The sequence below is a fragment of the Kogia breviceps genome, chromosome 12 (genome assembly GCF_026419965.1).
Source record: "Kogia breviceps isolate mKogBre1 chromosome 12, mKogBre1 haplotype 1, whole genome shotgun sequence".
In the NCBI taxonomy this organism is placed as follows: Eukaryota; Metazoa; Chordata; class Mammalia; order Artiodactyla; family Physeteridae; genus Kogia; species Kogia breviceps.
Genome location: NC_081321.1, coordinates 3,601,308 through 3,617,486, shown reverse-complemented (window position 1 = coordinate 3,617,486; position 16,179 = coordinate 3,601,308). Strand labels below are relative to the sequence as shown.

Genomic DNA, 16,179 nt, shown 5'->3' with positions numbered 1-16,179 from the left:
ACGTGTCTCCCAACCCCAGGCCCTGCCCTTGCCGCCCCTCTACCTGTGACGCTCTTCCCCACCCCTGCTGGGCTCTCCCCTCCCCACCCTTTAAGCCTCTGCTCAGATGCCACCTCCTCAGTGAGGTCTTCCCTGACCACCCTCCATCTCCGGCCCTCCTTATGCCGCTTTTCCCCCCACTTTATTTTTCTCAGTAGCCATGAAATGCAAATGCCCTGGGGGCAGGAACTTTTTCTTCCATTCCGTGGTGTAGCCCTGACGGCCGGAGCCGTGCCCGGCACACGGCGCGGGCTCAGGGAGACCCGTGTGGCACGCAGGCGCGCGTGCATTTGTAAGTGAAAGGTTTAGAGAAGGGGGGGCAACTGCAAGTTCAAGGCGGAGCTGGAACACCTGGTCAGCTCTTAGCGATCAGATGGACGAGTGCAGGGTCCTGAAGGGCCCTGGGTGTCACAAGGCCATTCTGTCTATCCCCCTGCCTCTGAGCTGACTTATACACAATTACCCTCTGCCCTTAGCCACAGTCCCTAAGGAAAGTGGTTCCGCCCCCTCCCCGGGCCTCCCATGCCCGGCCTTCCTCTGTACCCATCTGGTCGTCAAACCAATGCTATTGGATCTGTTGGCTGCAAGCCCCATGTGTTTGAATAGATTCCCCTTTTCCCTCCACAGGGAAAGGAACAAGCATCTTCGAGACGAACGGGACATATGTTTTCAGGTAATTGGCCAGTGCCCCCTCCGCTGGGGGAAGACAAAGACTGGGGTCCAGCGGCAGCCAGACCTGCGCCGGGACCGGCCCAGGAAGACCCTGAGGCTTGGAGTCTGGCCACACCTTCGTGTGGGCAGGACATCAGTGGCATAAGATTTTTTGAAAACAGTAAAAATCCAGGTTGACCTCTAGGGTCACAGTGTGTTAATTTTCCGTGAAGTGACACGCTTTCCCCTTGGCATCACGAGACTGGAGTACTTGGGACGGGCCCACATTTCTTGCATGTAGAGATGATAGTTCCATCCATGAGACGGTGCAGTTGAAACGGCAGCGTCACTTTTAAACCAAAATGCTCGGTTTTTTTCTTCATTAACATTTTGATCTCTTGATGAAAACTTTTCATCTTTACACTGTCGTAGAAAGAATTTAAAATGCATATTTCACCATTTACGTAGTTGATTTTATGAACAATTGTTTTACCCTACGGGGAACGCGATGCTCCTCTGGACCTGAGTGCCACACTTACACACTTTCCCAAAAAGCACGAAAATCCTGTATTATTTAAAGAATTCCACTTCCAGCTGCACTGAACAGAACCTAGGATTTCTCATTCCCCTAACATCCTGCCCTTTAGACAGTAGCTGTGGAAGCTCTGAAGGGAAGCAAAATGCGGGCAGGATGGATTGATGGGACATTCTGATTATCGCACCGTGAATATCACGTGTGTCCTCGGGCAAATCATTAGCCTCCTTGGACCATGACCCCAGCTATCACATGAGGAAAGAGAATCTCTCTCCTTTTCTCCATGTTGTAGGGATTTGTGCGTGTGTGAAAAACTCTTGGAAAGGAAGGTCTTGCGCTGGACCCTCAGCTGTTCAGTGCCCTAAGTGTGGTCAGTACACGGCAGCTAGTTTGCCCCGGATTCGGTGCAACCTAGTTTATAAGTGCAAATCCTTTAGGGACCTTGTACGTCACCATGTCTTTTCTACCACTGGCTGTCAGCAGCATGTCTCTACCGCCCACCTATGTGTACTATCAGAGCAAGGCTTAAGCCTCTACACATGTTTGTGTGATGGTGGTAATGGTTATAATTGTTTAAGAAGTAACACTGAATTTATTTGAAAACTTCCTAACAAATGTCACCTCAACCCCTTGACCTCGCTTCCCTTCACCTGCCAGACTCATTCTGCTTTGAGAAGGGAATGGAATTAAGGGAATAAGGGCCCTCGTGGGGAATAGAAGAAAGAGGGATAAAATCATGTTCACGCCGGATCACAATTAAAGATTAATTTGGGATCACAGCCATACCTTCGGGGGCCCTGGGAGCACTGCAACCCCTCCTTCTTTCAGGAAGGGTCCCTAGGAACCACGGGGCTGGCTGGTTAATGAGAGGTTCTTCCTGTGATCTAAGCGCCCCCTTATCTGGAAGACATCTGTCAGGGGAGCCCTGGCGAGGCAGCTGTAAGCCCCCCACCCCACCCAGTCTCCCCATTGCAGATATGTGAGCAATTTACCTACAGCCAGCCTACTTCCACAAAAGATCTGAAAGACCCTGTCCTAGCTTCGTAGCTGTGGACAAGGCGCTGGCTTCACCGATCCTCCTATATCCGGGGGTTTGGAAATAAAGAGGGATTGAAACCCCACTGAAGAGTGTGTATGATTTAAAGATGCACAGAGTTTTTTCTGCCCATAAATATTTTTCCTATGCACCCCACACTTAGCTTGTTCTCTTTCAAATTATCACTCCTCCTGGGAAGGGTAACCTGGCAGACGCCAGGCGCGAAACTTCGATTAGCTGATTAGACGGGAGATGGAGGAATTATGGTGCGAGTTGACAGCCGAGGGAAAGAGTGGGCGAAGGCTAGCAGGGAGCCCAGGCCATCGCTTGCTTCCTTTAGAGTTTTATTTCAAGCCTGAACTATGAGGTGGGAAAATTGAGCCCTTTTCTGCTCCAACGTCGGGACAAATCGGTAGGCGCAGATCTGAGGGCATTTTGTGTTTCTACAGAAAGACCAGGCAGCCAAGGCAAACACAGCTGCTTGCAAGGCAAGCCAGAAGCAGCGATCTGGCTCTGTGATCGGCAAATACGTGGATGACGGAGGGATGCCTAGGAGGTAAGGCGTCCCCGATCCGCTCGTTCATTACCTGTTCCTGGTCTTGCAAGGCTGGGGGCAGGCTCTGAGCCCAAGCCGAGGGCAGATCGGGCCTGGCGGGAAGCCTGGGCTCAGGCACTCTCGCTCCCCTTGAGTCTTGGAGGACGCGTGAGCCTTCCTGTTCTGGCATCTAGGGGCAGGGCAAGCACTTAGGACAGGCCGTTCCCGCCAGGGGGCGCCGCACAGGGGCTGCGGATCAGGGGAGGGACAGAGGGGTGGGAGGAGGGGGGGTCAGAGAGAGGGAGGGAGTGGGTGCTGGGCCGGGCTCTGCTGCCTGTTGAGCAGAGTGGATGCTCTTGGTTTTCCAGGGACAGGACTGCGTGAGTCTGAAGGGTAATTAGAGTGTAGTACGGACCCTCCAATCGTTGAAGTCCTTTACAGATGAGAATGGGGCCTGTAACTTGACAGACTCCTTTCCATAATTCGTATTTAATTAACTCAGGGATAACGTGCTTGGTTGTTGTTGGACAGCACACGATTGCACTTAAGTCCCCAGAGGGGCGGCCCGTTGCTCCCCGAAGGAGGCACGCCAGCCTCCCGCCCCTACCCCTGCCCTGTCTTCTCTGGGGCACGTGCTGCATCCCATGGATGGCCACAGAGAGGTGGGGGCTGCCAGATCCCCGAGCATCAAAGCCGGGACCAAGTGTGTGAACTTGCTCATCCGGGAGACCCTGAGCACAGCAAGCATGAAATAGACAGATATGCCAAGCGGAGGTGCCCTGGGGATGTCAGTCCGCTGATGGGTCAGGACCTTGAACCTCAGCATCGTGAATTCCTCTTCTAAATAGCTGAACCAGGAGACACAACATGGGAGCCAAATTCCTGCAGCAACAGTTCACCTGTTGGTTCCTCGGAACGGAATATGTGCTTCCAACAAGCAGAGACCGATTGCCTACTCTATACCTGACATTCTCTGAGTTCTGTGAAGCCTCCAAAGATCAATTAGACACGAGTCCTGCCCTTAATACCCATGACTGAGTGCCTGCTGTGTGCAAGACTCAGTGCGGTGTGCTGGGGATACGGAGTGAACAAAATAGACCCCATCTCTGCTTTCATGGAGCTTATAATTGAGTGGAGGAAACAGACAATAATTGATGAGTGATCGATAAATTGCAAACCCCGAATTCCTATGCAGACTTTGTCAGAGGTGACTGCTGTCTGCTGCTGGTACATAGCATTTGGTGGCGAGACCAAAAAGGAGCTTAGTCATGCTAAGCTGAAGGTATTCCAGAATGTAACAGTGCTTGAGAATTTCCCAAGTAAGAAGCTTTTGCCAAGAAACGCTTCATTTAGGGTCATTTCAGTGTCCATTTCTTTTCTAGTTGCAAGGCCTTTGAAAAGCCGTGCTCTGCATCTGTGGGCGTGCATACTTGCTCCCAGCACGTGCTCACACACGTGCACTCGTGCATGTGAGCGGAGTGAGAGCAGAGGGGAACACTAATTGTGTGTTGAAGCGGCTACGCGCTTAGTAGGCTCATCAGAGTGTAGAAGAAATTTGTGGGAAAGATGGCAGTCGGTTTCTGTAAAAAGCTGATTTTATAAATAAGCGTAAGAGTCCTTGAATTGCTACAAATCCTTTATTTTATATCAAGGGATCCAAACTAAGTCAGCACTTTTGTGAGCAAGTGCTGTACCTTAATATATCTTTCAGAAGTATCCAGAGTTCAGAACAATGATACTCGAATTTTTTTTCTTTTTTTTTTCTGTTTTTGGTCCTTAGGGGCCAGAAATGCTAGAAGCAGGGGGGCGGGAGTTGGGGCAAACTGAAGGGGCTTTCCCTGTTCTGCATATTCTGTGTCCGTTGCCCACTTTCGCCTCACCCCCGCATCCTGCTCTATTTTCGAATTCTCGAGTGTGTGTGTGTGTGTGTGTGTGTGTGTGTGGTGTGTTTCGATTCTGGGCTCAAGTTCCTCCCCGTAAAACAGTCCTCAGCTTGACTTATTCATAAAGGCCTGAGAGGGGGCTGCACCAGGAGGGCCCGTGGGGCCTTTGCTCGCAAACCTTGGGGACACAGCCCCGTGCCCTGGACCCACGTCTGGTGCCCGACTTCTCCACACCTCCTGCTCCTTCTCCTTGTCCTGGATGCTCAGGTGCTTCTGGAAGCACACGTGCACTCAGGCCTCTGCGGCCACTCACGCCTGATCCTAAGGAGAAGGGAAGGAGAAGCGGGTGGAAGGCTTCCTTCCCACACTGAGCTGGTGGTGGACGCTTGCCGTGCCGGGGTCCCTCCCAGAGCAGGGGTCCGCCTCGCCTGCATCCGAGGGCTGCTTCCCTAACAGGTCTGGTCTATGCAGCTTCCTCTGCCCCCAGAAAGTGTGCTCCTCATCTATCTGTTTGCCTCGCACCGGCTGCCATTCCGATACATTTCACGATATTCTCCACACTCTTCATTCTTCTCCAAAACAGCCGGTCAGAGGAGGAAGAAGATGTGTTTGGCGTCCTGAGGGGGAGAAGCTCCCCGGGCCTGAGTGGGCACCCCCTGACAGAAGAGGGGCCGGGGGCCCGGCTCCGCAGAATCATCTCCATTGAAGAGGACCCGCTGCCCCAGCTGCTGGGGGGCGGCTTTGAGCAGCCGCCGGGCAAATGCCCGGAAGAAGGGGAGGCCTCCGACCAGGGGCTGGAGGGACCAACCGGGTCGCCCCGGCCTCTGGGGCTCACGCCTGCGTCTCCCCGAGGGCAGCCCGCCGGGAGAGAAACCCCGTCTAAGGTAAGGGTGCATCCCACACTGGCTTTTGGTCACCCTGCGCCTTGTCCCTCGAGCGTGAACCCGAGAGCCCCACGGCCACCCAGGAAGCCGGACTCAGCAGGCCTGGCGATGCACCGGATTTGTGTCCCTCGGTCCCACCCGTCTCTGCTCTGCCGAGGGTCACGATGGAGACTCGGGGGTCTGGGGACGCTCTCCTAACAACTTCTCTTGTTGGCCCCTGTGTGTTTTCTTCTGATTCAGAGTCTGCATTTATGGGGCACACTGAGCCTCTGCCGGGCGTTAGCGTCAGCTATCACGTGCTTGAAAGACGGTGCCTCTTCCGGTCCGTTCTGGAAGCGCTCGCTGCAGGCCAGTGCCTGCTGGGGAAGTCTGCGCACCGTCGCTTCCCTCTCGGTTCCTAATCGGCTCCGCTCCCGGCAGCGTGAGCCTCCGCTGCCCCCCCCCGCCCCCGCCGTCCCCGCTCCCCCCCCCAGCTCCCCCTGCTGAGCTCTCCGGCACAAGGAGGCCACGTGGACCGTCCTCCTCTGGGTCACTGATGAGGCGCCTCGCCTCGTTAGGGACCCAGGCCTTGGAACTGGCCCCTCGGCCCCCCGCTGGCCCCCCCGCCGCCGCCGGACCCTCTAGAACAGTTCCCTCACCCTGCGGCGGCCTTCAGAGCCGAGCGGTCCAAGTGAGGCTCTGGCATGCGCGCCGGCGAGCCCTCTCCAGCCCCCGCACGGGGGCTTCTTGGCCGCGGTTATCATTCTTGGGCCTGGATTAAGATTCATGCCTACAGACCACTCCTCTGAAGGGCCCTGGGCCAAGGGAGTGGGGAGAACTTGGTGGGTGGGGCATCCCTCCTACACCCCCTTCTACATCCCCCAAAGTGCACAGACTACACTTGCTGGCGGTGGGCACAAATGGGGCTTTAAATACCCCCCCAACAGCCCCCCAGATGTGAGAGAAGGGCTAAGAGGGCCACGGGAGACAGGGTGAAGGAAGAGGCCGAGCGGTCGTGGCATCTGATCCCTGCAGCTGCGGGGCGAGGGGCCTCAGAGGTCCGTTCTCCCCTTAGGCAGGTGGGGAAGTAGAGCACAGAGCGAGGGGGCCCACCCAGCCCACAGCGATGGGAGCCCGGCCTCCTCACCCGCCGCTCTGCATCCCCCCCGGCTGCACCGGGACGCGCTGCTGTGTAGCTGGGACGGAAACTGCAGCAGAGACGAAGTGTGTCTGCTGGAAGTCAGTCACACAGCAGCCGCAACAGAGGGTCCCTTGCAAGGCCGCTGAGCCATCAGTTGGTGCCAGGTTTCGGGAAAGTAGTTTGATAGTAGGAATCAAGAACTTTAAAAGTCCACCTCCTTTGAATGCGCCCTCCTACTTCTAGCAGCCTTTCCTAAGGAAATAAGCAAAATCAGACAAAAATTTAATTCAAGAATGTAAGTACATAAGAGCAAATAATTGAAAAAACAACAATAGGGACATAAATTAGACTATATTAATTTAATAGAATGTTATAGTGCTATTAAAAATCACAGTTTTGGAAAACTTCAGTGACTCAGAAATATTTATATATAATTTAATAACATAGGAACCAATAGAAAATTATACATAAATTTATATTATATATAATAATATAAAGTATACATAGTATCTCAAATTTCTCTCAAAAAACATATATTGATTCATCTATATAAAAAAAGAAGCCTGGAAGAAATGCATCCAAATAGGAATAGTGACCGTTTCAGGGTTTGGGGGGTAAATTATGAATAGTTATTAATTTCCTTTCTACTAAGTTTCCTAATTTTAGAAATTAGTATGTATTACTTTCATTTTTTTAAAGCTTTAAAAACAAACAAACAAACAAACCATGGGGCTTCCCTGGCGGCGCAGTGGTTGAGAGGCCGCCTGCCGATGCAGGGGACGCGGGTTCGTGCCCCGGTCTGGGAAGATCCCACGTGCCGCGGAGCGGCTGGGCCCGTGAGCCGTGGCCGCTGGGCCTGCGCGTCCGGAGCCTGTGCTCCGCAACGGGAGAGGCCCGCGTACCGCAAAACAAAAAACAAAAAACAAAACCAGTGGTGGTGAGGAGGATGAGAACAGATCCCCTGACTTGCCAGTGGAGGGAGCCCTTCTCCAGCCCCTCCCCACAATTTTGTTGTCTCACTGTCGTTCGCGGGCAGGTGGATTGTCCCCCAGGTTAAGGGCAAGAACTGGAATAGCTTCGCTGCTCCCGTGAGGTGGGTCCTTCCCCAGACTGAACCATCACCGGCTTGATGGTATCCTGTCTGCGGAATAAGTGTCCTGCCGGAGGCGGGGGCCAGGGTGAGGGGAGCACAGAGCAAGGTCAGCCACCGCCTCTGCAGCCAAGACCATCTCCTCCCACCGTCCCGGGCCTGGGGTGGACCAATGGCGGCACTGAGCTTTAGTCTCAAACAAAGGACAGATGGCGCCTGGCAGAGAGTGATGCTTGTGCATTGCAGGAAGTAAAGAAACTGGGGCCAGGGCAGCGTTTCTGTGTGTGGGTTTCTCTCTCTCTCTTTTTTTTTTTAAGTGGGTTTAAATTCCTGTAATTGACCTGGAATTCCCCCCTAAGTACAGCATGGAATTGCTTTCTCCCCAAAAGGCTGTTAATGGCTTTTCTCTGAAATTCAAGTGTTGCTGATATCTGCTCCTACTCCACTGTAGTATGTGCTCAGTGAGCGGAGCGAATTCCCCCCAAATCCACTTCCAAATAGATGCTCGAAAGCCTCCTCACCTGGCCTGGCAGAGCTGGGCTGGGCCTGCAGGCAGGGGCTGGGGGAGCACGCTGCTTTCTGGGCTTCATGACCCTGTGCCTGCTCCTCTCTCTGCCTCTCTCGCACCCGGCATCCCGGAGCAAGTCCGTTTCCCGCTGGGCTGTAGCGTGCCCGAGTGACGGGCAGGCCAGTTCCCAGTCTCTCCCGCTGCTGGGTGGAGAAGAAGCACCGTGACTGTGTTCTGGAAAGTTCTTCCCATAGCCTGGCATCCTGGGATGTCCCAAGCTACTGAGTGGAGACTGTCTTGCCTTCTTTCCGGGGCAGACAGGGGCCCTAGATGGAAGGGGAGCTGGGACAGAAGGCCAGCACGCAGGGAGGCGAGCATGCCCTCCATCTGGCCCAGGCTTTCAGCAACGGGGCAGAAACGAGGGGCCCGACCCCAGCCTGGGGTGCCTCTGCCCCCGAGTCATAGATAGGCCTTCTTTTTCTATCTCCCCTTCCCCTGCAAACACCCCGCCTTGTCCTCCCCGCCCACCCCCTGCAGAGAGTGTCGGCTTCCTCAAGCCCCAGCCCAGAGCCCCCCACTCCCCGAGACCCTTGACTCCTTGTCCGTGCTCTGGGCGCTCGGAACATCATGCTGTGACCGTGTGTGCACGCGGCCGCCCTCCCTCCACTGCACAGCCGGCCCAGCACGGGGCCTGCGGCACAGCACATGGGCAACAGCGGTGGTGGAATGAAAGTCTCTCTTCCCGCTGCCGAAGCTGGAGGGAGCCTCGGTGTGCTGAGCCCGAAGCTTCCCCCGCATCCAAGGCCCGAGCAGCCTCCCCGGTGCTTAGCTGCGGGTCCCTGCATGGACACCGCAGGGACGGGTCGGGGGCAGGGGTGGCAGGCGGCCGTCCCAGCATTTGACCCTACTGTGTGTCTTCCACAGGAGGAAGGCTCTGTGTCCACCCCAGACCGGATCTTCAAGATCGTGCTTGTGGGCAATTCCTCCGTGGGGAAGACGTCCTTCCTGAGCCGGTTCTGCGACGGCAGGTTCTCCCCGGGTGCAGCGGCCACCGTGGGTGAGTTCTCAGCCCTGGGCTGGACCCCAGCCCACCTCTGGGCAGGGGCGGCTGTGAGAAGGGTTCCCAGGGAGGGACTTGGAGCCCCGTAGGAGGGGTCGAGGGCTGGGCCGGTAGGCGAGGCCTCCCTCTGCCTGGTGCCCCACGGGGATGGGACCGCGAACGGTTCCTATGCCCAAGGTGAGGGGCTCTGAAGTTGGCAAAGATGGACTTCTGGCCCTTTGTCCCCTCTCTGAGCCTGTCTTCAATCATCCCTTCCCCACTTTCTCTGTGTGTGCGTGTGTGTGTGTGTGTGTGCGTGTGCGTGTGCGCACACTTGTACAGATGGGCAGGATGGGGGACAGTGCTCTGAGGGCTTCTTTTACCCATCAGATTTTCTCATCCTGCATCCTGGGCCTGCTGGGTAACAGCTGGAGTCCACTGTAGACGCCCGTTAAGCTCGGCTACTAATAGCTGATCAGGGCTTCATGCACCTGCATTATTACCTCGGGTAATTCTGTATTTAAATAGGAGCCTTTGCTCCTTCACCCAGAGGTGCTCCCTGCATTGGAGTATGTGGTAAGACCCAAGGGCATACTGACCTTTTCGTTTCTACCAAGGTGAATCACTCGAGCAAGGAAACATGAATCTTTGGGGTGCCTTCTATGTGCCATTGAACCACGCTAAGTCAACTATATTAAAAATACATTGATATGATCTGAATATTTACCGTGGGCTTTGATATGATCATTTCCATCTGTCTTCCCAACAACCCTGAAAGGCAAGCACTGCTATCAGCCCGATGGACAGACCGAGACCCTGGGGCCCAGAGAGGTCCAGAGGCGGGTCCTCATTCCTACCATCTGGTTGGTGCTGAAACTGGTCCCCACCCAACCGCACATGCACCTCTGCTGTGCCAGCCCACGGTCTCCCTACCACTATTGCACTGTGCACGCTCAGAGCCCAATTTCTGCCGCGGGAGGCGGGCAGAGGCTGGCACAGGCAGGGGCATCGGAAGTCCCGGGCCTTCATCTCAGCTCTGCCACTGACCAGCCGTGTGACCTCGGGAGGACGTGTTTCCTTTTCGGCTTCAGTCTTTCCCTCACCTGAAAAAAACGAGAGATTTGAACCGGGCCAGCCAAGACTGCTTCCAAGCCCAGGGCTCTGTCCAGACCACCTCCGACCCCTGGAGGTCTCACAAGCTGGCCCTCCAAGACAATCCGAGACAAACTTTCCTGCCCCAGAGCCTGCCTGGGGAGAGCCTGCTCTCTTCCTCCAGGATAACCTGAACGGGCTGTTCCTTCCAACTTTCTTCCTGCAGGTGGGTCTCTTCCCACGACTGTAGACGCCCTGTTCTTACTGCTGAGCCTTTGCAGCTTCCAAACCCGTCGCCTCCTCCTGCCCCACCCCATTCCGCCCGGAGACGGGGCGCATCCCAAGGTGAAGAATCGGGACACCGCTGGGAAGACGGCCCAGCAGAGCCTGGCCTCGTGCGGCTGGAAGGGATGGCTGGGAGTGACCCCCGCGTGCCGGGTGTGGGGACACAGGAAACAGCGGCTGCAGAGCTGGACTGGCCCTCCCTGGAGCATTCCGTGGGGTGGGGGGGCACAGAACCTGAGGTCACGGCTCGGGCATAGGCTGTGGGAGCAGGGGAGGGGTGCTGCAGCCCCCAGGGGCGGCCCTCCGGCAGCGTACATGGTGCCTCTCCTGTTGGTAAAATCAGGGAATCGGGGTCTGCTTACACCTCCAGCTGGTGCCCCTGAGATGGAAAGCTCTGAAAAAGAGAAAATCAGACTAATTTGCACTCCCCGGGAGGCCAATTATGGAAACACCTACAATTTAGGAAGGGGAAAAATATCAAAGTTTCCAAATCTGGAACGCCCTTCATTGAGCTGTGCTAAACACGCCAGAGCAGCAGCTGGAATTAGCCTCCCCGGCACACGTGTCAGGGAGCTGATGTCACACCAGCCGCCTGGAAGATGCTCCCTTTAAAGACACAGATGAGCCACCGAGTCCTGGGCTCCCGGGGCTCAAGCAGGCCAACGCCCGTCAAGCACAGCAGCCCTGGACCCTCAGCACAGCACCCACGGGGGCGCGGTGGTGCCTTAAAGCTCTCCTCCATCACCGAAGGGACTTCCTGATCGCCCAGCCCCTCATGAGCACGTGACCCGTCCTCGACCTTCGGCTTGTGCGCGATGTGGCCTCGATGACGCAACAGTCTGTCTTGGGGCGCCCCCGCCTTCGCCACCTTAGCACCCGCGGATCCCTTGTGAAGCAGGGGTGTGGGCCCTGCGGGAGTCCTGGAGACGTCAAACGACGGTTCTTGCAGGACGGTGGAGCTCATTTTGTCAATGAGAAGAGTGGCTGTTAGAGGCTAAGGCTCTAGAACCCGGGGCTCTGAGGCCAGAGCTCTTCCCGAGGCCCCGTCTTGGTTCACGGCCCAAGGTGTTTCTTTTGCCCTCTGCTGGGCACCAGTCTGTCTCCATCCCTCTCCTCGACTCCACAGAGAAATCCCGAGAGCGTCCCCTCCGGGACGTCTCGCTGGCACTCCCCGCTCCCGAGCCCTCCTGCTTGGGATGACCTGTCCTGTCCAGAAAGGTGAACGCCACCCTTCCGGGGGTCCATCACCCACAGCTCTGACCCACACATCCCACACACAGCACACCCCACGGTGATGGGGCCCCCGAGGTCCAGTCCTCATTCAGGAACCGCTGAGGTTGCGAGTCGGGGGTCCCCTCCACGTGTTTGCCGAACGCTGCAGCTGGACGTAAAATCATGGACACCCAACTTCCCTCCGGCACCCCCGTCACACCTCAGTTGACAGATGGGAAAGCGAAGCCCCCCAGATGGGGTGAAGTCACATTGCCAAGGTCACACAGCTGGTCAGAGGCAGGACTGAGGCAGGAACATGAGGTCTGGGCTCCCGGACCGTTGGAACGGGGGCGGGGGGTGGGTATCTGTGCAGCCTCTTCTGCTGGACGCTGACTCCCCGTGTCCTCCCGACCCCACGCATCCCATGGGCTTGTTCGTCTGCTTCCCGGCCTGCGGGTCTGAGGCTGCAGGGAGGGGTCCCTCGGGGACCAGCGGGGACTCACCGAGCTCCTTGTCCACCGAGCTCCCTGCAGCACAGGCTCCCCGCCCTCCAGCCGAGCGATTACCAGTGAGGTCGAGGCACCCAGCCGTCCCCCCACCACCTACCTTTCCATCAGAGAGAGGGCTCATCCTCGAGGGCTTCAGATCAGGCCCCGAAAGTGTGATGACTGCGTCTGGCTCTCCCCTGGGTGGTTACCAGGCTGTGGGCAGCCCCCCGGCCTCCCAGAGCACAGATGGGGGAAGCCCTACCGCTGTAGCTAAGAAAATACCCTTGGGTTTGGCTTCCATCTGTTCTGATGGAAGAGCACTTAGCCTTGGACTTTCCAGGTGCAACGAAGCTGCCAGGGGCCCGGTGCCCGGGGCACTGCTATGAAAAGGGGGGTGAGCCTGAGAACTGGGTTTGCAACTCACTGAGGCTGCTGACCCGCTTAGGCGAGGCTGGGCTCTGCTTCTTTACCCTCTTCCGTGGTTTGCGAAGAGAAGGGGTGCACGTGTGCACACGCGTGAGCATGGGTGCGCGTGTGCGTGCAGATAGCACCCCGCACGCGGGTGTCCCAGGGGAGCGCCGTGGAGAAGGGGGAGATGGCACGTGGAAACCGGGGATACCAAGCCTTCCACCAACGGGACACGTCCCTCTTTTCCTTACCCAGACACGCGCATCTTGTCTCTGACTCTCTTCTGTGAGCCCAGGGCCGCTGCAGGCCTGCTAACACCCTAGGAGCGGACGACCCTCCCACCTCTCCTCTCCTGCCCGGCCCTCACACACTCGCCTTTGCCTGGAGACGTGCCCTTTTCCAACTGCCTCCTTGTTGGCTGTCTGTCAGTCGGTCTGTCTGTCTCTGTCTGGCCAGGCTGCTGTTGCTGTCCCTACCTGAGCCCTCCAGAGTAAGGAGCCCAGAGGCTGGGCCTTTTAGAGGTTGGGAGGGGATGCCCTCTGGTTCCAAGATCTGATGCCTTAAGGGGGAAGGACGTTTTAAACCTGGTTGAGCGTCTGTGAACATTCTCACAGGGTGTAGGAGGGCGGAATGTTTGTTATCAAAGCACCTGCATTTAGGTCCTCTGTCTGAGGGCTGCCGTGGGATCTCCCTGCCCTGCACCCTCTCTCTGGGATCCGTGACTCCAGGTAGGGTCGCAGCCTTAGAGGGAGGATGGCTGGGGTGAGGAGCTCTGATTCCATCTCTAAGGCTCTAAGGGAGCCTCTGATTCCCTCCCCCACCCCTTTTCTTCTCTTCTGTCCCTCCCTCCACCTGCCAAGCCCCCCTCCCGCTCCTCCTCGTCCACCTACCTTTGCGTCACCACAGTGGGAGTCTAGAAGTGTGATCCACCCCCCAGCGATATTCGGATTTTACTATGGGAACCTGGAAAAGGGTTTTAGGGAGAAAATGAAAAGGGAGGGAGGGAGGAATCTGAGGACAGTCTTTCTGTAGCTTCACCTTCCCAAGGAGGGAGTAAATGATAATTCTTTGCGTTGGTAGATTGCTTTTCCATATGTGATCTCATTTGATCACTAAAGAGGGTCTGGATTACACTGCAGTGAGCAGCCTGCGGTTCTGTGACTGGATCAAGGTCCCACAGCCTGTCGGTGGCAGAGACAGGACCAGAACCCAGGTCCCGGGCCTCCCGGGCCAATGCTCTGTCCCGGCCCACATCACCCGTCAGGAGCTTCAGGGGGAGGGCCGCGCCCTCGGGCTGATGGGATTCCAGGCTGGGGTGTGGGTTCCGGACTTGGACATGATGCTCGGCTCCCCCCGCAGGCATCGATTACCGCATGAAGACCGTGCGCGTGGACGACTGGCGGGTGGCCCTGCAGCTGTGGGACACGGCGGGGCAGGAGAGGTGAGCAGCCCCGCCCCCCGGGGAGCCCCGCCTCTCCTCCCCCCGCGGGGGCGGGGCTGTGGCGGCAGCGGAGGCGGGGCGCCCCTGACCCGGCCCTTTGCGCAGGTATCGCAGCATCACGCAGCAGTTCTTCCGCAAGGCCGACGGCGTGGTGGTCCTGTACGATCTCACCGCCAGGCAGTCCTTCCTGGCCGTGCGGCCGTGGCTGAGCAGCGTGGAGGTGAGCTGGGGGCCTGCGGGCGGCCCCTCTTCCTGGGCCCGCTGCCCTCTCTGGACACCTGACTCACACCCCGCCTTCTCCGGGAAAAAACCGGTTCAGGCGTCCATGCATCAGTCCACCCAAGTGCCCGGCCCCAGGCTGGTTACTGGGGACCCAAAGGTGAACGCGAGAGGTGCGGTCCCTGCCCTCATGGGGGGAGGGACACAGGACAAATACCGATTAAGCCAATAATGGTGCCATTAAGATTGTGAAAAGGGGGGTAGGATTAGGGGAGGGAGTGTCTAGTGTCAAGGACGGGACAGATGGGTTCCCAAGGCGTATAAACTGAGTCACCACCGCCTCTCCTGCATTTTTCTAGCTTCACGGGGTCCCGCCTGGGTTCAGCCCAGGACCGCCGTGCTCACGGTTTGGGGGCCTGGGTCACAACCCTTCGCACGAGGGGAGGCTGATCTGCAAGTGCGGGACCCAGGCTCACCCCAGAGTCATCTCAGGCCAGGCCCTCGAGACACGGGGCTCTTCCTTGAACTCTGGATTCTCTGTAAGACTCTGCTTTCTTGCTGTTATCCTTGCAATATGCTGCTTCGTAAGTGCTTTTTACTTCCCGACCACCTGCATGTCCTCCTCTGCCACTGAAGGCAGATGTCTCAAGGCCAAGGGCAGTGTTCCAAGCCACTTATTATTTTTTACAGGCCCCCTCCCGCCCGGTTCTTTCACACACAGTCAAATAGTCCCAACTCCTTCCATCAGCAGGACCCCTGCTTTGTTCGTTTATTTGTTCTGAGCACTGCCAGGCATTGTTCTGGGGTCTGGGCATTCCAGCACCGGATAAAAGAGACAGTGTTCCTCTCCCCATGGAGCTTATGTTCGACCCTCTGCTCAAGCCCACAGGCGTTGCCCAGCCCCTTACCTACTCATCAGTCCGGCTGCCGCACTGCTATCCAGGACGCAGCTGCCAGCCCGGGCCCCTGCTGCCCTCTGCACATCTTTGTCACCGTGACCGGTACTTGGGTCCCACAGGGCTGGGCAGATGTCGGGCGCGTGCACAGACGCCGTGTCACCGTGCAGGCAGGATACCGGGGTCGTTCATTCCATTTGTTTCAACCCTAAGAGCTATGCTTCCTCGCACCAAAATCTGTTTCTCTTGAAGTCTGGATTGGATGGGCCACCCCTTTCTCTCCTGTTAATCCACACCCTTGTCGTTACCAAGAAAAATGAGCAGCAAGAATGGAAGCCAGATTCAAGAGTTTCTCAGAAATTTGCTCGAGACAAATTATTTTTCAAAATGATTGCGTCTAAAACACTTAAAATAGAGAAAATGTACGTTTTGAAGTGTAGTGAATGGCTCTATGCGGAGCTAACAGTGGGGACAGATGGTGGGGTGACCCGGGAGTGAGCCCTCTTTAAACTTTGTAATTTATGCCGTGATTTTTGATAGCACCAGCAGATTTCTCTTCCTCGCGGAAGTTAGGCACCAGGAGAGACTTTAGGGATTGGCGAACCTGGTGGTTTTGAAACTTTCCTCCTTGGAGCCCTGGAATCAGGCTGACCTCTCCCACAGCCAGAGACCGGCAGGGAAGGGCGGTGGTCACAGGGCTGGGCCTTCTCCCCCCACCTCAGAACCCCTCTGTGACTTTCAGCTTTGCTTATTGGGAGTTCAGCCACAATTTTGTTAGACAAGAGGGTTTCCCTTTGAGAATCACTGACATAATACAG

General features: G+C 56.6%; 1 protein-coding gene across 1 annotated transcript in view; it reads left to right on the top strand.

Moving 5' to 3' along the window:
* Positions 1-16,179, top strand: part of CRACR2A (calcium release activated channel regulator 2A) — a 104,089-nt gene that overhangs the window by 77,162 nt on the left and 10,748 nt on the right. Inside the window, exons 10-15 of the mRNA XM_059080694.2 lie at positions 667-712; positions 2,711-2,817; positions 5,263-5,563; positions 9,206-9,338; positions 14,165-14,246; positions 14,352-14,466. Coding sequence (XP_058936677.1) covers positions 667-712; positions 2,711-2,817; positions 5,263-5,563; positions 9,206-9,338; positions 14,165-14,246; positions 14,352-14,466 — 784 coding nt within the window. The remainder of the gene's footprint in view (positions 1-666; positions 713-2,710; positions 2,818-5,262; positions 5,564-9,205; positions 9,339-14,164; positions 14,247-14,351; positions 14,467-16,179) is intronic.